The sequence below is a fragment of the Danio aesculapii genome, chromosome 20 (genome assembly GCF_903798145.1).
Source record: "Danio aesculapii chromosome 20, fDanAes4.1, whole genome shotgun sequence".
NCBI lineage: Eukaryota > Metazoa > Chordata > Actinopteri > Cypriniformes > Danionidae > Danio > Danio aesculapii.
In genome coordinates, this window is record NC_079454.1 from 7,117,685 (window position 1) to 7,141,825 (window position 24,141).

At 36.4% G+C, this 24,141-nt stretch overlaps 2 protein-coding genes across 2 annotated transcripts in view; both read left to right on the top strand.

Annotated features, from left to right (window-relative positions):
• Window positions 1–175: 175 nt before the first annotated feature.
• dtl (denticleless E3 ubiquitin protein ligase homolog (Drosophila)) lies at window positions 176–21,030 on the top strand. Its single transcript, XM_056481289.1, has 15 exons — window positions 176–269; window positions 344–469; window positions 571–663; window positions 2,525–2,586; window positions 2,690–2,810; window positions 4,698–4,763; window positions 4,843–4,943; window positions 5,058–5,131; window positions 8,427–8,530; window positions 8,796–8,900; window positions 9,627–9,739; window positions 9,951–10,040; window positions 10,136–10,274; window positions 14,761–15,338; window positions 19,483–21,030. The coding sequence occupies exons 1-15, from the start codon at window positions 215–217 to the stop codon at window positions 19,597–19,599; spliced, it is 1,944 nt and encodes a 647-aa protein (XP_056337264.1). The 5' UTR covers window positions 176–214; the 3' UTR covers window positions 19,600–21,030.
• Window positions 21,031–21,142: 112 nt separating this feature from the next.
• ppp2r5a (protein phosphatase 2, regulatory subunit B', alpha isoform) overlaps window positions 21,143–24,141 on the top strand; it is a 63,544-nt gene continuing 60,545 nt past the window's right edge. The window contains exon 1 of the mRNA XM_056480806.1: window positions 21,143–21,676. Within this exon, the coding sequence (XP_056336781.1) occupies window positions 21,520–21,676 (157 nt within the window). The 5' untranslated portion in view covers window positions 21,143–21,519. The remainder of the gene's footprint in view (window positions 21,677–24,141) is intronic.

The following is a 24,141-nucleotide window of genomic DNA, read 5'->3' on the forward strand; positions in this document are numbered from 1 at the left end:
GTGGCGCCTCTAGTGTTTTACTCATAACATCCATAAAAGCTCTTTTAAAACCTGCAGCCATTCCGTTCGCAACAGCTCAACACTTCCTGTTTCCTGACGTGTCGACCAATCAGAACACTGCTCTTCCAGCTCGCGGGTAATTCGTCTTCAGCGCTTTTTCATTGTTCGCGGGAAACTGACCACTTCTGAATGAAACCCGCAGCCAGTTGCAGTGATGACTCTTTTTCACAATGTTGTTGATCGCGGGGTTATAAAAAGAGGACGCAACGGTGAGTTCCGTTAATATACTTCCACGTTTATCCGTGTTATAGCACTGTTTACACTAAAATACTCTAATAATCAGGTGAGCGGCGGGTGTTTCCTCTGTCGTCTTTGCTGGACGGCTATGAATGCGCTCGGCGGGATGAACACATCTCTTACGGAGCCTCCGCTGCTGCCGTGCCGCCATTTGGTTGCACATTTTCCTCTGGTAAACAATTAATTCTACATTCACAACGAGTTCAAACTAAGTCCGTAGTGCAGAATTGTGTGAAGACTTCATGTTTGTGCTGGTTTGTTTTCTATGTTCAGCTCCTGGACAACAAAACTGTCTTGCTGTCGCCAATGAAGAAGGTTTTGTGACCATCTTCAACACTGGAGAAAAACACAGCTCCATTCTGAAAGGTTGGCTGGTTTAAAGTTTATCTCAAATTATTAAAGGTTAAAACTTATTAGTTTTTGTTAATCTAAATCATATGTGCGTCAAAGACTACAAAAATGGGTTGACGAGAATCCAGACAGGAAGTTCAGAAAAAGCTTTGTGTTTCTCTTATACATTAGAATGTCCTTTAATTATGAATTTGTCATTTATTTTTCTGTGCTATAAAATACTGTTATTTTTTTTATCCGTTGTTTCTGAAATGTCATTCAGTGTAACAATAATTTATCGGGGTAAACTTGGTCTTCTGTTCAGACTTTAACCTGTTTTATATAATTTCAGAAAAAAAACTTTGCAGTCAATTCTAAATGGAGTTCATAGTAGCAGCCAATGACTATCAAAGTACAGCATTGTTTACAGTAAATTAAACTGTGCTAATGTTGTTTTAAGCCATACTTGCATGTGATTTCTATAGAAGCACATTCCCACCTCTGATTAAAAAAAAAGTTTATTCTGAATTTTTTTCTCAGAATTGTGTGGTGAGAACTCGAAATTCGGAATTGGGAGATATTAACTCACAACATTAACAAATAAAGTCAGAATTCTGAGAAAATGTTGCATATAACTTTTTTTTTTTTTTTAATATTGTTTTATTAGTGGCAGGAGCGGGCTTCCTCAGATTCCAAATTGTCTTTTTTTTTTTTTTTTTAATAAAGGGTTGCATATTAGCCGACTGCAGTTGTAGCAGCACACATCGCTTGCATCAAATTATGAATTCAAATGAGTTTTTTTTTTTTATTCAATCATACTAAATATGATTAAAATGTTCTGATTGAAACTGCTAATTTGTAGATGGCTCCTCACATAAATGACGATGTCACAACCCTCCATAGCAATAGCCATATGTAAGTTATACAGTTACAGATGTAATATACAGTTGAAGTGAGACTTATTAGCTCCTCTGTTTATTTTTTTTCCCCAGTTTCTGTTTAACGGAGAGATTTTTTTCAGCACATTTCTAAACATGATAGTTTTAATAGCTCATCTCTAATAACTGATTTATTTTATCTTTGCCATGATGACAGTAAATAATATTTTACTAGATATTTTTCAAGACACTTCTATACAGCTTAGTCACATTTAAAGGCTTAACAATGTTAATTAGGATAACTAAGCAGGTTAGGTTAATTAGGCAAGTTATTGTATAATGATGTTTTTTTTCTGTAGATATTCGGGAAAAAATGGTTTTAAAAAATGCTTTTATTCTAGCCGAAATAAAACAAATAAGACTTTCTCTACAAGATGATGAAAACTTCCTTGCTCTGTTAAACATAATTTGGGAAATATTTCAAAAAGAAAAAGAAAAAAATCAAAGTGGGGCAAATAATTCTGACTTCAACTGTACATTGTGCTCATAATAGTACATCACGATAATCTGTATTAGTCATTTTAAATTCTGTCAGATTGTGTGAATGTAGAACCAGCTTTATATTTTCATCGATCATTTCTGCATATTTACAGCAAAAGTCATATGACGACACATTAAAAGAATCTTTGCATGTTGCCACTATCATTCAAACCACTAGGTTTTTGTCAGCATGATTTATTAAGGTCATAAAGTTAAGTGATTTAAAAAGTTTAAGTAGTATGTTTTCTGTTTTCCTAAGAGCAGAATAAGTATATTTAATTTTTTCAAACACACGCGCACACACACACACACACACACACGTATATCTATGCATGCATGCTGAATGAAGACAGAACATTATTCACCTATATTTGACTATCACATTATTTTACAGTAGAAACTTCTTTTTGCATTGACTGTGATTTCTACATGCAGAAAATTGTATGATGTTTCATTGATGTAAAACGTGTGTTTTCCAGAATGGCAGGCACATGACAATGCAGTTTTTGATATCGCCTGGGTACCAGGAACAAACAGCTTAGTAAGTGTTGCATGATTTCTTTATTTATAGACTGTTTCAGTGCGTAAGACATTTTGTTTTCTGTAGATTTGTAAGCGTTTTAAATGGGAATTTTCATTTGCAGGTAACAGCATCCGGTGACCAAACTGCTCGTCTGTGGGATGTTATTACTGGTGACCTGCTGGGGACATTTAAAGGACATCAGTGCAGTCTCAAATCAGTGGCTTTTTACAAGCAAGAGAAAGGTAGCTAATAGCACTTCAGCTACTTTTATAATAGCATACTAGTTTTTCTGTATGTAAAATGCAAATATACAGTATGAATGAAATGTTTAAATGTCTGTGATGCACTACACCAGGGGTCACCAATCTCGGTCCTGGAGGGCTGGTGTCCCTGCAGGGTTTAGCTCCAACTTGCCTCAACACATCTGCCTGGATGTTTCAAGTACACCTAGTAAGACTTGATTAGCTTGTTCAGGTGTGTTTGATTAGGGTTGGAGCTAAAATCTGCAGGACACCGGCCCTCCAGGAACAAGTTTGGTGACCACTGCACTACACTGATGTTGTATCCTTTAATATGATGCACACATTACCTTAGTCAGTCCTTTTAACTGGTTACTTAGAACAGATCATGCTGTCAGTGATGACTTCAAATTACAAAATTAGTCTATTTAATTGCACTTTAGATTAAGGTTGCAATGCTGTTAGATGTTTCCGAAAGTTTGAAACGGCACAGATACAACAGTGTTAGCAATATTATTAGAAAAAAAGTGAAATATTTTCCTTTATTATTGAAATTATCAAAGTTCCATGACCACTAGAATGGACATAGTGGTCATTCTGACAGTTTTCATCTAAGATGTCATGTTTACATTTAAAGCTTCTATTAGCATATTAGAATTTAGCTTTGAATGTCTGTTGGTGAATGGTCTGTTGGTCTGTTTTATGAAGTACTTACCCTAAAAATCTTCAGAACACGTATTGTGTTTTATAACTTAAAATAAAGTTTGAAAGAAATGCACATACGTTTAGGAAAAGTCAGGATATTATAGATATGTTTTATTTTAACATAATTTGATATAAGAAACGCATCACGGTGGTGCAGTGGGTAGCACTGGGTCAGTTGGCATTTCTGTGTGGAGTTTGCATGTTCTCCCCGTGTTGGCTTGGGTTTCCTCCTGGTGCTCTGGTTTCCCTCACAATCCAAAGAACTGAAGTATAGGTGAATTGAATAAAGTAAATTAGCCGTACTGTATGTGTGTGAATGCAAGAGTGTATTAGTGTTTCCCAGTGTTAGGTTGCAGCTGGATGGGCATCTGTTGTGTAAAACATATGCTGGATGAGTTGGCGGCTCGTTCCGTTGTGGCTACCCCTCATAAGTAAGGGACTAAGCCGAAAAAAAAGGAGTGAAATAAAAACAACTAAGTCAAAATGACAGCCATGGTGGTTCTAAAGTTCATTTAAATAAATTGCCTAAATATATATCTGGAAAATTTTATACAAAATAACTCGAGACAAAATATCACTAATTAGGAATTTTTTCCTTGACGAATTTAAACAAAATTATTACATCTAAAACGATAAACGATAAATTAATGCGAAGTAGGGTTAAAAAAATCCCTGAACTAAATGGAAAACTAACAATGTAAGGGTAAAAGCTAATATGAAATGTTAATATCCGTGTGAAATGTACTTGTTTATTTTGCTAGGCACATTGCTTTGAGTGAACAATTAATCTGAGCAAGATAATCCACAAAAAAAATTTTTTTTTGGTAATCTTCAAAGTCTGATCATTAGCTTGTGCATTTGGTGTGGTAGCCTTTTTCTGATGTCAGTTTGATGCTTCAGCCACAATATTATTAGCCATGCCCCTTACCAGATTATTATGAGGAAGTGATGTGCAAAAACAAAGCCCCGCCCCCTACTCAATATTTAGTTTCCATTAGCAGTACAGCAACATACTGAATTAAGTGTCAGCAGCTTCCAGTTCACGCAGACCTTAAAGAATACTGAGATGGTATATAATCAATTTTATACATGTTTACATCACTGAGTAGCCGTGTACTCTGGTCACATGTTATTGTTGTATATATTGTTGGTTCCTTTCTAGACTGCTTTTTCTCTCCTATACAGCGGTATTTAGCACAGGAGGCAGAGATGGAAACATAATGATTTGGGATACAAGATGCAGTAAAAAAGGTACTTTTAATATTGCAATATTATTGTCGCACGTCAAAATGACTTCTGAAGTTCACCACAATATTGTTGCCCATCACAGATGGTTTCTACAGGCAAGTAAAGCAGATCAGTGGCGCTCATATGAAACCTGAAAGATGCACTCCTCAAACAAAGAAGAGACGTGGCATGGCGCCCCCTGTGGTGAGTCAGATAATATCATTCATTTGCCAGCTGTTTTTTGAATGCATTGAGATGAATTGAAACTAAAGGAAGTAACATTATTATACTTTTTTTTTTTTTTTTTTGACTTTTCAGGATTCCCAACAAGGTGTGACAGTGGTTTTGTTTTGCGACGAGAACAAACTCATCTCCTCAGGGGCAGTTGATGGGTGAGTACATCATGAATTTCTATTTCAATATAATGCAATTTTAAACAAAGAATATAGGCCATTTGAAAATTCTCAGTTTTTCAGCATTTTCTCTTGACATTTCTTTCTTTGAGTGAAATGTACTTGTTTATTCTGTAAGCTATAGATGACAAAATAACAATAAGAATGATTATCATTTTACAGCGTTTTGTGCATGTAAATAAAGGTGCTATATTCGTATATACATTTATATGAAAGAATAGCATTACAAATAAGCAAGAAGGTGATGTTTATATACATTTTTTTACACCATACACCATATTAAGACATGAAAACATTGTTTATTTTATTAATTTTCATTTATTTTCAGAAAATGACAAATGTGTAGAGTAATGGACGTTAAATTGTTCATATTCTGGGACAAAGTTAGTAGAATTTATCAAGTTATAACATTTAATGCAAGCCCTTGCATAACAAATCTGGTAGTTCAACAAAAACTGAGTATTTTCAGGTGGTCTCTTATTTCTTTCTATAGCTGTATATAAATCAGTCTAATTGCTTATCCTGTAAATTATTGGCATGTGACTATTTAAAAAAAAAATTCACAAAAATACAGCAGGCTATGTTTGAGTCGATCATTGCCGCACACTGTTATTATATTAAATTCATCATGAAACAGAAGTTAAAGGTGCAGTAGGTGATTGTCTTCAGAAACATTTTGTGTTGTGCTGGTTGAAAATCTCTTCACATTCCAATAGGGATGATTAAAGTAAATGAGCTAAATGTATTTATTAAGGCGTAAGACAAAAAAAAAAACGTTTATTCAATTAAATAGTGTCGGGCCGACATACTCCCATAATTCTGATAAGTAGCTCAAACTGTCTGTCAGCAAAGCAATATTTGAACTAGTGCGCACCTGTCTGTACGCAGCTCCGCCGTTTGTGCATCATTGTTTTGGCCAAACAGGTTTAGATTATAATGGCGATCTGACTTGCTTCCTGGAAAAATACAGTCCTCTGTAAATAAGTCTTGGTGTCATCTTTGACTCTGAGCTAAAATTTGATCGGCAAATTAATGCGGTTGTCAAAAATAGTTTTTTCTATTTTAGATATATTGCCAGCTGAAGTCTGTCCTCTCTTTAGTGATTTGGAGAAAGTTGTTCATGCTTCATCTCTCCGAACTGGACTATTGCAATGCATTGTATCTGGGTGTGAGTCAGGCCTCTCTCTTGCGACTGCAGCTGGTCCAGAACGCAGCTGCCAGGCACAAAAAAAAACGAGAAACAACATTACACCTGTACTGGTTTCCCTACACTGGCTGCCATTCAGTTTAGAATTCAGTACAAAGTTCTGTTGTATGTTTTTAAATCCATCCATGCCTGGCCCCTGAGTATATTCTGAGCTAATTAATATACACCAACCTGTGAGATCTCTTCGCTCTAAAGACTGTCTCTATCTGCAAGTTCCACGATCACGCTTAAAATGTCGAGGTGATAAAGCTGTTCTCAGTAGCAGCTCCAAGACTCTGGAACGATCTTCCACTCTCCTTAAGAACAGCTCCAACTTTTGAGTCTTTCAGAGGTCACTGAAAAACACACTTATTTTCTTTAGCTTTTAATCATGTGATGTGAGTTTATGTATTTTAGTTCTGTGGTATATTTGCATGCGTTTTATGTGTTTTTTGTACAGCACTTTGGTACCATTGTAGTTTGTTGAAAGTGCATAGAAATAAATTGAGTTGAGTTGAGTGCACACACGTGCTGCGCATTCATGAGAGAGAGAGAGAGGTAAAAACATGCTGAATATTGTTTTTTAATCCTGAATCAATATTGGGGTTACTTTTGCACGCTAAAGGAAGGACAACACCATGGCTGAAGCATTTCTCAGACAGGTAATGCTATGTGTTAAAACAATTTTAGACCCACAGCTGATGTAGATTGAGTTATGAATGGGTTATATGCACAGAAGTGTTGTTCAGCCACTGTAATCTTCCGGCGATAGATTGTGACTATTTTCAGTTTTGTAAAGGGTCTTTTACAGCATAGATAATACTGATTTTATTTAGTTTAACAACAAAACAAAAGTAAACCGCAATTCCTCCTAGCCTGCTTTACCGAGGTGACGTTTATATTCACATTGGTTCATTTTTGAACTCTGAATATTTGGTCAGGAATAGCATGTAGTTAAGGCTTAGTAATGAGTGTAATTCCTGCACGCCACCGGCCAAGCTTTAGCTCAACACATGAGAGAGGGTTCTGCTGTCATCTTTGTGCATGCTCATGTTTTCAGGAGGCATGGCTTTGGACGGCAGGGGAGGGACTGCGTTTCAGAGTTTTATGCTAACAGGCTAGCATTGTGGCAGATCACCTACTGCACCTTTAAGATGGTCCTTTTTCCCTTATCGTGACATGCGCTCAATTAAAACTGTTGAACTGTTGAATGCGTTCAATTGAAACTGGAGAAAAAAAACATGGGGCAAAACATGATTTCTTTAGGAGCGTTTGAGTCATTGGAAGATGGACGTTTCTTATAAAAGAGGGGAAGATTTGAATGTCAGTTTGTAGTCTGTTGTGAGGGATTACCGTTTATAGATGCCCAATGATGACAAAAACAAGCAGCTAAATTTAATTGAATTCTGTCATATATTTGTTTGAACCACTGCCTCCTGTGAAGGGCTGATAGCTGTGCCCTAAAGTCATTCCATGTGACCAGAAGTGAAGAAAAGTTTCGAGAAGGGAAAGTTATGGTATTTGCCAAATTATGAAGGCAAATTCATTCATTCATTTTCTTTTTGGTTTAGTCCCTTAATTAATCAGGGGTTGCCACAGCGGAATGAACCGCCAACCTATCCAGCATATGTTTTACACAGCGGATGCCCTTCCGGCTGCAACCCATCACTGGGAAACACCCATACACACTCATTCACACATACACTAAGGACAATTTAGCCTACCTAATTCACCTATAGCGCATGTCTTTGGACTGTCGAGGATACCGGAGCACCTGGAGGAAACCCATGCCAACACAGAGAACATGCAAACTCCACACAGAATGCCAACTCACCCAGCTGAGGCTCGAACCAGCAACCTTCTTGCTGTGAGGCGACAGCGCTGAATAGTGTTCAGCAGGGAGTCTAGCTGCTGCATTTAGTACCACACTGTTGTGCTAGGTATCCTTTCGAAAGAGTCCCGAAAAGTGGTATGATTCGGTGTGGTATTTTAGTACTTATGGAAATGGGCATAAATGCACTCTGTACTGTACTGAACTGTACCGTACTGCTCTTAAAATTGTGTAATAACACTCTGACCTTGTCTTAGGATCATTAAAATGTGGGATTTGCGGAGGAATTATACTGCATACCACCAGAACCCCTTGCCTCTACAGGCCTATGCATACCCAGGATCCTGCACACGCAGACTAGGTACACCTCTCACCTTTACTATTGAGCATGATGATTATTTTTTAAGTAAATTTAAGTAAATCTTTAACTGTTTTGGATTTTTTTTTTAATTCTTTTCTTTTTATTGTTAAGCTTTTTTTTATTACAGAAAAGTGATTTCTATAAAATGTTATATAATAATTTGTCTATTTTTTTTTGCAATGACATAGCCAGGGAAGCTGAGATGGCAATACTTTCTCTCTGTAGTGTTGTTAATTTTCGTTTTCATCCTGTTTTTCCACTGCAGGTTATTCTGGTCTTTCACTGGACTCCACTGGATCCAGACTCTTCTCTAACTGCACAGATGACAGTATCTACATGTTCAATATCAGTGGCCTGAAAACCACTCCAGGTACATATGAATACATATGAGTAGGCCCACACGGAATGCCCATCTTTGATTCTGTTTATTTACTTGTGTAAATTTATATTTATTCAGTTTTTAATATGAAAATATTCATGATTTATTTACAATACAGTTTGTAAGGGAATATTTTCTGTCAATTATTAGATATATTATGTGTGACACTTTGTTAACCAAATAAAGTGAGTCTAACTGGATTTGCATTTTAAACATTAAAAGTTAAAAAGGTATTTTTATTTCATATATTAAGGTTTTAGTTATGATACTCCCGAAATGATTCTGCATAAATCTGCAGATTTTTAACAATTCTGCACAGAAATAGCAAAAAACGTCCACAGATTCCAGTCTGGCCCTACATATGAGGTACACGTAATGAGTTTTTACTTTGTTTTTAAGTGTAAATTGTAATTTAGATTTTTTTTTACTAATTAGTTGTTAGCTGGAGTGTGGGATATTGTTTGATAATATCATAGTTGATTTAATGAGGTGTAAAATAACATTATAGAATATGTCACCTTGTGCTAAAAAGCAAGCCCAAAGCGTATTTGACAGCATAAAAGCACTAGTTTTAGCAGGTCAGAACTGACTCCTTTTTTCAAGAGACGATAACTTCTCATGCACTGTTTATTACTTCTATTGTTTCGTTATAAAAAATCCTCTACATTATTGAATTATGTAGATGAAGCATGTTTCTGAACTTTCTCTTTTTCACAGTCGCTGTGTTCAGTGGTCACAGTAACTCCTCGTTTTATGTGAAGTCCAGTGTGAGTCCAGATGACCAGTTCCTGGCCAGTGGATCCAGCGATCATCACGCGTACATATGGAAGGTCAGGAGTTCTCCATGCACTCAGCTGCAAATACATTTCAAGAAGAGCTATTCAAATGATTCATCTGGTTTTTATATTATTTTTGTTAAATAAATAACAAATATTACAATGTAAGCTCCCAATCCCCCCAGTAACATACAACCCTTGATCTAAGTGATCTCAGAAGTTACGTAGCAACTGTGACGCATGGCTTTGTTTACTTTTGATCCAGATTTCGAACCCAAAACAAGCTCCCATGATGCTTCAGGGCCATAGCCAAGAGGTCACATCGGTGGCCTGGTGTCCTACCGATTTCACCAAGGCTAGTATTTGTGACTGCGTCAAACAAATTAATGCATGTTGAGAATTGTATGCATTAATGTTTTATATTTGTGTAAAACCCATAACTCTTCGCAGATTGCATCCTGCTCTGACGATAACACTGTTAGGATCTGGCGTCTGAATCGCAAATCAGATGGAGAAGACTCAACCATCCGAGATGGAAACCGCGTAGGCTGGACGCTTCGTAAAGTCCAGTCACCAAACAGAACACCTGGTAGAGTTCTCTTCTCTTTAAATACTGTTTTAGTATTTATGTATTTTAAAGAGTATATTCCTGTGTGCTGAATGTTCAGCTTCACTGCTGTAGTTTTCAGTGTCACGCGATCCTTCAGAAATCATGCTAATATGTCAACTCGTGTTTTAGTCGTTATTGCTAATGATTTACTAGAAATGTTGATATTAATTTAACATAAAAATGTTTGCTGCTTGTTTGTAAAAATGATCTGAATTCATTGTACTGAAAGGCGTTTATTTGAAATGGAGAGCTTTTATAAAATTATAAATATATTTTGCACCTTTTGATACTTTTTTTTGATAGTATTAATTTTGTGTATTTTTATTGCCAAAATGTTACCATTTACGATATTCATTAATAGCAAAAAGTAAAATTTGTAAAAACTAATCTTAATATGGATCATTCCATGCAAACACAGTATAAATATAAATAAATATGATTTAATAGTTTATTTTTCTGAAAATATTGGGTTTCTATTCACCTTATTCTCCGCGAACGAGCAGCCATTGGAATCTTTTTGGCTCGACACTTCCGGTCTCAATCACTTCTAATAATTTTTAGACGTTAATAACAGTTCGTTTTGCTGCTTGATGTTGCAAACTGATGTTTTCTTATTATATTATTCTACTTTATCTGTATAGTCATGAAAACACTTGCGTGTAGAGCGAGTAGTTTGACCGTTTTCTGCCGTTTATTATTCCTAGTCATTTCTCCCATAGGCAGCTGAGTCGGAAGTTCTAAAACAATTGCAAAAACGAGCGCACTTCCGCATCGAAGAATAATGTCAATAGAGGTCTCTATAAAGATTAATCAGTTTCTATAGATCTCTACAGAGATTGATTTCTTCCACAATTCAAATAAAAATTAAAACCATTTTTTTTAGGAAAATACAGTTGGTCAGAGTAATAGTTTTAATAAATTAGTTTATTAATTGTTTCACAAAAGTAATTGCTTGAAATCTGAAGTTAATACATAGATAGGGCTGGGCAATTTTGGCCTAAAATCTAAATCTCGATTAATTAAACTTTATAACTCTATTAAGATTAATATAATTATTTCTTTATTTTTTGGGCCTCATCGTTCACTGATCTTAATATGAATCATTCCATGCAAATACAGTATAAATATAAATGAATATGATTTAATAGTTTATTTTCCTGAAAACATTGGTTTTCTATTCACCTTATTCTCTGCGAACGAGCAGCCATTGGAATCTTTTTGGCTCGACACTTCCAGTCTCAATCACTTTTGTACAGTAAATATGCTTGCATATTACCAGTGAAAGATTTTTGAGTGAAGGGTGCATTATTGATTTTAAAATAGTAGAAAGTAACCTTCTTGCTGTGAGCCACTGCACCGCCTCTATCTACTATCTATGATTATTTATTGAACATCAATGCTGAATGACCCACTCATTGCCTAAAACCAACAGTCATATTTTTTTCATATAAAAAAGTGTAAATAAATAACTTTTAATAATAATTTCATTTTCAGTGATTTTCGTATTAGAAGTAGAAAATAAGCAGTATCTCTTCTAAATAAAATAGCTCTTGGATATCCTGTAAATGATACTTTAAACCAGAATTCACCCATCTCTGTCCTGGAGGGCCGCTGTCCCTGCAGAGTTTAGCTCCAACTTGCCTTAACACACCTGGCTGGATGTTTCAAGTATACCTAGTAAGACCTTGATTAGCTTGTTCAGGTGTGTTTGATTAGAGTTGGAGCTAAAATCTGTAGGGCACCGGCCCTCCAGGAACAAGATTGGTGACCCCTGCTTTAAACGGTGCATTTCTTGCATCTTCTGTAAACAAATATTTTAATGTAAATAATTTTATTGTAATAGAAAATATGCCGTCTCAAGGCATCTCTGGCGCAGCTTACAATCATCGTCAATGTAGTGCAAATTAAAGGCTCAGGAATGGGTCCATCATCCTGCTTGACCAGAGATCAGATGTTCCTGAAAAGTGGCCACAGAAATATAAATAAAGGCTTAACATAGCGGGGTCCCGTACGATAGGGAAAGTCATTTAAAAAAATCGTCCTAGAAAAATTTGATCGAATACAAGTTCTAAATGTCAATTGCGATTACTTTTCGATTAATCCCCCAGCTCTAAACATAAGTATTATGAATGTATATGTTTAAAAGTGAATCTTAATTTTAAATTGAATATAAGCAGTGCTTTTACAATATAAAACCTTATTTCTCCTCAAACTCATGACTATAATTAGTTTTTTTTCGAGAGGCCTCTAATCCTTTTAGCTGTATATCATAAACTAAAAAAAAATAATAAAAAAAACTAATCAGGGTGTCCGTGGGGTCTTAAAAGTTGATCGATCAATGTAGAGAAATTTAAGTCTTAAATGCTATTTCGCAAGGTATTCAATTATATATATATATATATACATATAATTTTTGATTATGCAATGTATGGTTGTATGCTAAAGTTTGCCTGAATTAAATCTGCGACTATCAGGATGCTGTGTAGTTTATGAAATCAATGAAATCCTACTAGATTTGACATCATGTTGCTTTGTTTACTACAGTAACCAAGGCAACACCATTACTTCTGCAGTTCTATAGGTGCCAACCTGTTGAATTAGCTAGATTTAATCCATTTTTATTCAGTATATGAATAATGTTTTAATTCTGGATAGATTTCTTACATTAGTATTTGGTAATTATACTGTAAGGTAAAATCTCGACAGTGTTTAAGGTTGAAAAGGGGTTATAAGGTCTTAATGTATGGAAAGGGTCTTAAAAGGTATTTAATTTCACTGTCTGATTCCTGTATATACTCTGGTAATATACTTTCACAGTAAACACCCACAATAAGCATTTTAACACTCCATTTGATAAAGTAAATGTTGCATTGATGGGCAAAAAACTCTAAGGGCCTTATCATACACCCGGCACAAGGCGTGACGCAAATGTTATTTGATAGTTTCAGCCCGACGCATGTGTCGTTTTGACGTTTTGCACCACGCTGTTTAAATAGCAATGCTAAATAGCAATAGCTCATGTGCGTCCATGGGCGTTCTGGTCTAAAAAGGAGGTGTGTTAAGGCGCCGCGCTGCTATTTTGAGGAACTAAAATAGACTGTTCAAAAGACCAGCTGAGAACAGGTCTAAAGTCCAGCGCAGAGCATGTCAGTTGTGCCTCATTTAAACATTGCTTAAAACACGCAGGATGTACAGCAATACACAAATATCTTTACAAATGAAAAAGAATTAAAGGATTAAAATATTACAAATATTATTTTCAATAAATATAAAAAACCAGTACCTCCATACCTTCACCTCAGGGGCTTTTTTCAGTTTATTCACAACTTTGATTTGTATGATGTTATTATTATCATTAGTATTATTTATTATGTGCATATTTATATTTGTTTTATTAAGAACAAGCTTAGATTTTTTTCCACCTGTTTTCCACTGTTTTGGACCATATGTCCTTTGGATATAACTCATTTTTTTGGCCACACTTCGTTATTATTGTTCATTTATTCATTTGCTGGAAATTAGAACTGAATTTAGAAATAATTTTGAAACAAATCTTTGCGCTTAACAAACAAAATTTATTATGTAGGCTAATGGATGTCTTCAGTGGAGAGGATTCCTTATCCACGAAAAAATTAAAGTATAGACCCAATGGGTTAGGCTCGTAATCGTCTTGCTGAAGATGCTGTTTAACTGTTTTCTTAACTGTTTTGAAGTGTTCAGTTTTTCCACTTACAAAGTCCGCTATGTAAATAGCAAATGCGCCATGGAGCGATGCTACTGACTCTTAAAGGGAATGGGAGATGAGACTCTGATTGGTTTATTCTCAAAATACACCTATAACTCATTAAGAGAATAAGCTCAACCCTGTTAGACCATGCTCCGCGGCACAGAGCGTATTTTCCCATCTTTAAAATAGCAAAAGTTGATTCGGATACGCCCTGGGCTTTGGATTTTGTGAATAGATCGTTAAAATAGAGCCCAAAGTGTGCCTCACGCAGGTGAGTAGGCTTGACTAACCACCTGCAGAAAACACGCTTTCATCTGACACTTTTACCAGTTTTGCACAAGACACTTTCTTACAATCCATCTCAATTAATAATAATAATAATAATAATAATAATAATAATAATAATAATAATAATAATAATAATAATAATAATAATAATAATAATAATAATAATAAATAAATAAATAAAAAACATTGAGCAGAAACACTCGTCTATAAAAAAAAAAACCTCTCTCCTCCTTACTCAAATCTCTGCACACTAATCGTTCCTTTGTATAATTAGCACTTCTGTGTTTTTCCTCTTGTTGAATCGCTGAAAGCCTCCTCAATAGTAAGCTAAATGTAAAATCTTAACCACCAACTTGACTGGATCCTGAAACTATTTATAAATACACAATCACCAGTATTCTCTTATTTCTCATTAAATTTGTTATTAAACAGTCCCTTGTTTTCCCCCAGGCCATCACAGCCCAGTTGAGCTCACTCCAGCCAAAAATCCTGGATCGACGAGGTCTGTTTCTCTGGCTTCACCCCAGCCTGCCGCTTGTGCCCCTACAGGTGCCGCTTTACCCCTCCCATCAAACACTTCTTCTGCACCTCCAGTCAAGCTCAGCAGTCCCAAAATGTCCTCGTCCCTGCAGCAGTGGATCAGCCGCAGCAGCATTTCTCCTGTCCGAAAGGCCCTCACACCCGTTCTCCAGGGCCCGTCCTCTGAACGCCGTGCAAAACGCCGACTAGAGACTAGTGATTCTGCCAGCTCTGGTTTGAGAGAGGAGAGTGACTGCGTGTCTGAACTGTATCCCGACGTCAAGAGGAGCAGGAGTTCGCTGAGCACACTGAAGAAAGAGGACTCGTTTGGTTTAGAAACTGAGGAAAGGCTAGGCTCAGATGATGCAGAGGCCGCTGGGAAGGAGAACAGCTCTCCCAGAAGGACTGATTGGCTTTCTGTGATCAGCCAGAGGTTTAAAGGGTCTGCTCAACCTAAAAGCCCCAGCAGTGGCAGCAGTTGGCAGGAGACAAAAACACTAGGATCTCCAGTGAGTACATATAAATACTTTTGTTTTATGCTTTACACTACTGCTGAATGATAAATTGCATACGACTGTTGTGCACATTTGTCAGTAAAGCTGGCTCTGTAATCAACTGTGATACGCCACCTGTGTTCAGCTGGAGCAGCGTTTACTTCACAAAGCCATTGTTCTCTGCCAAGCTACGGAAAATATTGCCAGCGAAAGTCAAATCGCAAATAGTGATGCTACGATATTGACCATTGTTTGCGTGGCTTCTCCACGAACTACGACCCTTTGTAGTAAATTTTGCCAATTATAAAACTTCAATTCTATGTGCAAATACCGCATACAATGGCATTTTTTTAACTCCACTTCGTAGCTTCTGAATAGTATTGTTTAAATTGAGTCTCTCTGGGAAATGCTGTCGTATTACACGGAATAAAGTAGGGCTGCAACAACAAATCGATTAATTTGATTACTAAAAATGTTGGCATCGAATTTCATAATCAGTTAGTTGTCGCGCGACACGGGCACGTTTGATTATTAAAAAAAAGTGAGTGGAGCGGAGTGAACACAGTCTTTCTCGCGCACTAGCTATGTTTTCATCCCAAAATGCGAATGAACTTTATGCGCAAAAATTATTGCATTAAAGACGTGTGAATGAAGCAGCGTTTCAATCCAACGAGTCAAAGCGAACAAAATCGTCACTTCCTGGTTATCTGGCACTAAATATCAACAGTAAAAACTGAATTTACTGCGGTAGGAGAAGCTGCGTCAATCTTTTCTTAATCTAATAAATGACCTGCGCCTCAGAAGGCAATCCTGACACGCAGTGAACGTGCGGTGGCGTTTGAAGGTGTCAGACGTGGAGCACAGACACTCTTGATTCTGGAGGTCATTAATATAATAACACTAATACTTAAAGAGCCCATATTATGGGTTTTTGAAAATGCCCTTCCATGTAGTGTGTAACACAGCTCTAAGTGAAGTGAAATATCCAGCTAAGGCTTAAATCTGTAAGTGTACAGTGTTTAAAACTATTGATTCATCTATAAAAGAGTCGACTCATAGTGCTTCAAACGAGTCGTCATGATAACGAGTCATTAGGTGTTTCGCGATGACGCAGCCACGAAACACAAGCCTCGCCAGTAGTTACGCGCGCAAACCAGGGAGATTTGAAACCTGCGGCCCCGCCCACTAACACAGAAAAAACACTAGACACACACACAAACGCCGCCGGTCGAATGAAGTCACGCTGTGCTCAGATGGATAATATTGACAGTCTCTACCCAAAGATGAGTTGTGAACTGTGAAGAGTCAGTGGTTGAGGTTTATTCACGAGTGTAAGTAAGTGCGATTAAAATTGTTGCCTCATTTAACTTGCAAATTATGTATTTATTGTGTTTTGTTACTTGTTAACCTGGTACAGTATACGCGGTTACTCTTTAGTAGAGAGAGAGAGAGAAAAAGAACAGGTCGAGTTTGTGACGCCTAGGGGCTAGGAGACAGGAGACTCGCGTCGCTTTCCCTAGTTCTTCTGAGGAGCGGTGTGTGTGTGTGAGAGAGAGAGAGAGAGAGACTCGCGTCGCTTTCCCTAGTTTTTCTGAGGAGCGTTGTGTGTGTGAGAGAGGGAGAGGGAGAGGCTAGGAGACTCGCGTCGATCTCCCCAGTTCTTCTGAGGAGGGTTGTGTGTGTGTGAAAAAAGCCTTACACTATGAAGCGCGTGTGCACTGTGACTACTTTTATATTGTTGATTAGCTGCTGGGCATTTCACTCTGTCTCGTGCTGAAGCCTGTCACTGTCGACCAATCGCAGCAGGCTGTCATCGGTCCAATCAGCGCAGATTAGCTTCGCGCTGAGGAGGGGGTTGGGAACAAATGAATCGCTGAACGATTCATATGGGAGTCGTTGGGATAATTAGGTAAAAATAAATGCAGATTATAAGACCATCAAAGTGTTTTTTGACCTTGCATGCATATTAGACTGTTGTTGGAGACCCTTACAACCTAAATTTGACCCTATTTCATGTATAATATGGGCTCTTTAAACTGTAAGGCGTTTTAGAATGACCAAAACAACAGTTCAGATGTTTTACAGTGTGCTCAGCCTGCTGGTTTGTCCATTTACACACATTTTCATCATCACATGATCTCTTTTAACAAAATCACATGCCTTTTTTTAATGCGCATACTGAAATTTGTGCGGTAAAAGTGTCGTAGTTTACACGCATCTTATCGAATAAAAAGTTTATCCTACTCAGTTATGCGCATAAGTTTTTTTTCATGCGCATTTTCAAAATGTATGCACATCATGGCGTTTCCATCAACCAGTTTTTTTGTGCGTATATCCAAAATTTACTCCAAATCAGTGGTTCTCAACCCCCGGGCCACGGACTGGTACCAATTGGTACTGGGATGCACAAGAAGTCATTAATTATTTCTGTTTTAATTATTAGCTGAGTCTGAATTCTTTTATTTTAGAAAATCTTTTGACCGTATTCTCTCGATTACATCTCAGTCACTTGAGCGCCCAAATTTAACCCACAAGCTAGCAAAATGAGTAAAAAGAGACTTCTTTGGAAAGTTTCTTTGCAAAGAGGAACGGCCCAGTAAAGAACCCACAAACTGCCAAAGAATGGATCCGCAACCCATTTGTTAACAAATCAGGTGAATCCAGCATGTCTGTGCAAGAAGATCGACTGCTGGACATTGCAAATGATGGTGGTGGTTCACATATCGCGTCTTTTCCACGCACAATTTCCAAGGGAGGCACGCAGGTTGTGTACGCATACTGGGAGTGATGTATGCTTCCAGGCATACTCTGTTGAAAATATCTTCAGAATGCCGCTAGCGCACGGCGAGTCACGCTTCATATTTTGTATGGAATATGCACATTTCAGTAGAACAGCAGTGCTTTTTAATTTTCTCCATAAATAAAACTTGTATCAGAGTTGCAGCAGTGTTTTGACAGCTTTTGAAATAGTTGATGTTCGCCTAGCAATCTACATAAACCCACGTACCTCGGCCACAATAAAATTTTAAAGCCATCCGCCATGACAAAGTTGGGGATCACTGCTCTAAGTCAGTGTTGGTATCTAATGATATCAATGTCATCCTGTTTCCATCTCGTCTTAAGCCGTGGTCACAGTAGATCTAAAACAAGGTATAATACAAGATGATGCGACACCACTAATAAAGTGTTTATTGCTCTATATTTTACATTTCTGTACAGAGAGGTCATGTCTCTACCTTCTATTGGTCTCCCGCATTCACAGGTCAGACTTCCCCAAATTTGAACATAGGAATGCAGTGACATACGAAACTATCAGCTGGATGAGCTTGCGTTTCCGGTCTGGCGCATTCACATACCTATGAATTGGAAGTCAATGGGGCAAAATGTATTTAGTCGCGGGGGAAAAAAGGTTGTCCACAAACAATTTTCGCCCGTTAATTTTATTGACAACATTAAGACTGATAATTTGGCGCATTTTAATATAATATATGTTTGTTTTTTGAATGATAAAGAAAACAAAATTTTAGGATTAAGACTTGTTAAACGCAGCAAATAAAAAAATATAGCGTTTGTATCAATATATTAAGTTTTGTTCCTGCATCAACTAAAACTGCAGACTAAAAACAATCAATTATGGGATTTAAAAAAATTATTATTTGTTAAAATTAAGAAACATTAAGCCAATAAAACAGAAATCTAAAAGTCAAATTATATGCATATGCAGTTTTTGGAAACTAAACTCTTCAGTACGTTTTTCAATCAAATACTTGTACCATTACACCCCAAGTTAAGATAACTGAATTATTAAATGTATATTTCACAAGGTTTTTTTCACTTATTAATTAAAAATTACTGAAATTCTAGTATTAGGTTTTCCACAATGTTAAACACAATATTAACACTAAGAAATGTGTCTTGATCATCAAATCCTGTTATAATATACTTTTTAAAATATCATGTGACACTTAACACTAAAGTAATTGCTGCTGAAAAGTCAGCTTCGGCATTATAGGAATAAAAATAAAATAATTTTCACGATGAAAGAATTAAGAAGCCTTGGTACGCATCTTTAAAAAAATGCATATTATATAAAAATAAAGCTTGAGTTCTGATTCTTGAAATACATTTTCAGTATTAATTTGTTTGTTCTTCTCTCTAGGCAGCAGTCTCGCCTCGTCCCATGAAAGTTTTCTCTCCACCAACGACCAAGAAAGCATCACCCTCCAAACCTATGAAAAAAATCTCAAGCTACTTTATGAAAAGAAGCCAAGACTGATCATTGTGTTTTCTTTGTTTCATTTTTTAAAAGAGATTTCAAGTGTCTTTCATTCGACACATTTATGGTTTAAATTCAGTTCCATCTTTTCTTGAAACTGAGCTTCAAACTAAGAAGAAATATGCAGATTCTGCCTGTATTTATATATGTAATGTGTATACTTTTTTTTTTTTTTTTTAATCTAGTTGTGAATTATTTTTAAATGTGTAAAATTAATTTCCTAAAGAAGGGTCAAATGCATCGTTTACAGTCATTTGACACTGCAATTGAACTCTAAAGTTTCCCTGATGCCTTCACGTCTGTCAGTTTGAAATGCTTTGCCCCATTTAACATGCTTTTTAAAGTATATTAAATTCTATTTGGGTGTTATAATCAGCGGTATAGCATACTTTATTTTTTTATTTCGATTCTTATACTTATTTCCACATCTAATGCCCTTTATTTGAGCTTGTCTGTCCTTAAACGTGGGGTTACATTTTCAGAGTTCACTATTGATTGTAAAGCAGCACTTTACATAACTAATCCATTTCCAATTAGCCCACTGCTTTTTACGTATTGAACCTCTATAATGCAGTGAGTTTCTCCAAAATGATTTAAATACCTTTTACACTATAGCACAGCCTTTTTTTCTTTTTGTAAGTTGTGTGAATTGCAGGAATGTCACTTAACTAGATAGATCTGCCTCAATGTTTTGATCCTACTTGTTTTTTGCCTCAGGTCTTCAGCATGTTTGGTCAGATGTGCTTTTTGCATTCAGAAACTCCATTTTAACTATGAAAATATGCCTTGTTCACCTAGAAATGGCCTAGCAAACAATTTTGTGGTTAATAGATGTCTAATAGTTATCTAGATGTAGACAGCTTTGCCTAATAGACTAAGAGTAGCCTAAAACAAATAGGTTAGACAGACTTTAAATGGGCAGTCATTCATTTCTGTTTATTTAATAACTAGTCTAGTTTTGGCCTATTATTAGACGTCTATTAGATTTTCACTGACAGCTCAAATATATACTTGTTTTAGCCAAGACGACAATGTTTGGATGCCTATTAGACATCTTTTATAAACAAAAAATGTTTGCTGCGGAAGTTGTTTCAAAGATTTTCTGTAAAAATGTGACCGTTTAAATTATTTTGATAAAAATTTTACATTTATTTGTGTTCCAACTACGAATATTGATTAGGCGTTTGTTTTATTTCGCATTCAGCTAATTTTGAGGAGAATTGTTCCTTACTCCTTTGACGGCTACAAGTTTCACTAACTCTCACGGTGTTTCTCTTTAAAATGTTGAATTGTGCACGTCTTTTTCCTGTATGTTTGTTATTTTGAGTGGTTCAACGTTTGTTGACATCTTGTTGCCTGTTTTCATGCGAGTTCAAGGATACAGTACATCTTTGCCTTTGTATGTTTCCCTAAATACCATTAAAACAAGAATTTGATTGGTCAGCGGGCGTAGCTTGGTGTCTGTGCGGGCGCTCATTGGACAGACACGCTGTCACTCAAACGCGCCACGGGGTTTTATTTTTAGACTCCATTGAGGCGCAACAGCAGCTGAATGAAGTTCAGCGGATCTGAGGAATTTCACGGCACGGCGGATTCACATTACTCTTTTTCTCACATGGAGCGTCTCCTTGGATAAACGCGACTGCAGATTTTGAACTCGATATTGTTATGTGGTTTAGTGAACATTTAAGCATGATAAAAACCCGTAAGTAACTAACGTCTACGTTTATATGTCATCTTAGGGTACCTGTGGATCATCATGCAGCCTCCGCGAGTGGGCTGACAGTGTCATATTAGATGGAGTCTCGTGAGTTTAATGTACAGCACAGTCAATGGGATGTCTGCACTCAAGTCTAGAGAACATTTAGGGCACACTCGGTCACTGTAAACGCAGCTCTTTTGGCTAGACCGGCTCTGGAAATGTCGGCGATTTCTGCGTCGGAGAAAGTGGACGGGTTCACGCGGAAGTCTGTGAGGAAGGCACAGAGGCAGAGAGTCTGCCAGGGCTCGTCTCAGTTTGCGGTGAACAGCAGCAGGCCTGCGGCTCCGGAGATCTCGGCGCTCCCGCAGCTCAAAGGTAAGAGGATAAAGCGCAGCAAATATAGACTCGGGCTGCGTCTCAAACACTGGGCAGCTGCCTAAAACTAGACGCCTGAGCTCTTCTAAATGAAGCTCCCGACATGAAAATATGCTGTCATTTATAGCAAGTACTATAGTGTTTTGGAACCATACTAAAGTTTATTCGGGATGCATGTATACATATGTATAAATTATAGTATTTATCTAAAGCGATCTGATATACTAATAAATACTGTTAAACTGGTGTATTGGAGTAAAATATAACGTTACTATATTTGCAGAAAAGTTTGTACAGTAACATTTTGTTTCTATTACTATGGTTGCTGTTACAATAGAAGTTTTAGAATTACCAAAATAGATTAATTCAAGTACAACTATAGTATAAAAAACCCCGCCATATTTTCCATAAATTACTGTAGTTTTTTTTATGTTGGAAGTAATCAGTCTTGGGTTAATGCATTAAAAGTAGCGCGAGTTACATAAGTAACTAAGTTACACGTTACTCGCCCCCTTCCCATACTAATAAATTTCCGGTGAACAGTTAACTGGGTTGGGGGGGTTACTTTGGAAATGTAATAGATTACAAATTACCCTATTTAAAATGTAATGTTACACTACTTTTACTATAGTTACTTTTACTATAGTTACTATAAAAGTAACTAATTACATTTGATTACTTTTTAAGTTTCTAATGGATATTCAACAAATTTTCAAGCATTTATACCAAGCAGGACCTTACAGTAGCTCTGTTAACTGTTAGAATCACAAAATCTTTCATCACTTAAATTAAAATTATATTAATTTAGTTTTAAAGTACAGCCACCACAAAACCATTATCACAATTTTTTTTTTTTTTTTTACTGTTGATACAAAATCAAATTGTTAGTTAGTTGTGCACGGCGATTTTCGTGGCATTTGCAATAAAAAAAATACATGAAGCTATTTTTGCTATTTTCATTTTTAAATTGAAGCAACTTAAATCCAAATCAATCACATCTTAATGATCAATAAAACTGCCAATGAAATGTATGAGGCAAAACTGTTCATTTAAATTATTTACTTTAAATAATATGCTTTACCAAACAGGAATAAATTACAGTACATAACAGCAAAAACAAAAAATCTAATAAAACGAGGTGTTACACATTTAAAACACTATTGATTTGCAATCGGTAAATGTAGATTGTGTGGACACTACTGTGGAACTTTACTAATAAAATAGCTTTGTTACTTTGAAAAGCTATTTGATTTATAAAGTAGAGACGCTACCGCCATGCTACTGAGAAATGTAGTTAAGCTAGCTACACTGTTAATGTGTTAAAATCGTTTTGCCAGAGCAGTCTGTTGGTGCCCTGATAACTCGATAACTTTGTGAGCCGTAATATATCATTGGAAATGAAAGGGTCTGTTTTAATTCCTGTACACTCACGATAATGACAAAAACCATGTGTTTTTATAAAACAAAGAAAGACTAGCTTACATACCTGCAGATGCTTCCTCATGCTTTTCAATGGCAAAGAGGATTCTGACGTGGTGCACCCATGGCCGTAAATTTGATTTAACAGTAGGGGAGGAGGGGTATAGACACTTAATTCATACTTCTGAATATACCCTATTTGAAAGAAATTGGGAGCAAGTGTAGAATACAGATGTTTGTATTGAGCACAAAAATATTCTTACTGTAATTATACCTTAATTGGGTTAGTACACCCCTCAAAAAAATTCTGTTATTAAATATCCTCATTTCGTTTCAATCTCTTGAGACCTTTGTTCATCTTAAGAGCACAAATTTACATATTTTAGATGAAACCGAGACTTCTCTCATCCTCAATAGACAGCAATAGAAGGTCCCGAAAAGGAGCCAAAACATGTCAAAACATTTCATGTCAATCAACTGTAGTCATACGCAAGTTCCAAGACGACTTTTGAGTGACAAACAATAATAAAAATAAAACATTTGTAAAAACGTTGACGACGTCTTCCGTATCAGATAAGGTTGCATGTTTACCACGGCCTATATGATGCTTGCTTATTGCGCCTTGGGATTATTGCTGTCTATGGAGGATGAGGGAGCTCTCAGATTTCATCTAAAGTATCTTAATTTGTGTTTTGAAGATGAACGAAGGTCTCAATGGTTTGGAACCACATAAGGATTATTGATTAATAACAGGATTTTTATTTTGGTTGAACTAACCATGTAATGTAAACATGTATCCACCCTCTTTACTTTCACAATAGTATCCCTTAACGTGAATAAAACAACTGAACTGCAAATACCAAAGTAAGAAAATTCATTGCTGATGAGTCTTGAACTTTCTTTTCCTGCATTTGATTCTTCATTCAACCCAGAAAGGCAGAACAGCTGAAAGGCTTGTTTGAGCTGCACCCTCATGTGAATTTACATTTCCTTGGGCTGGTTTTCACTTTACATTTTATTTTTGGTGTAAAAGTGACTTTCAAAAA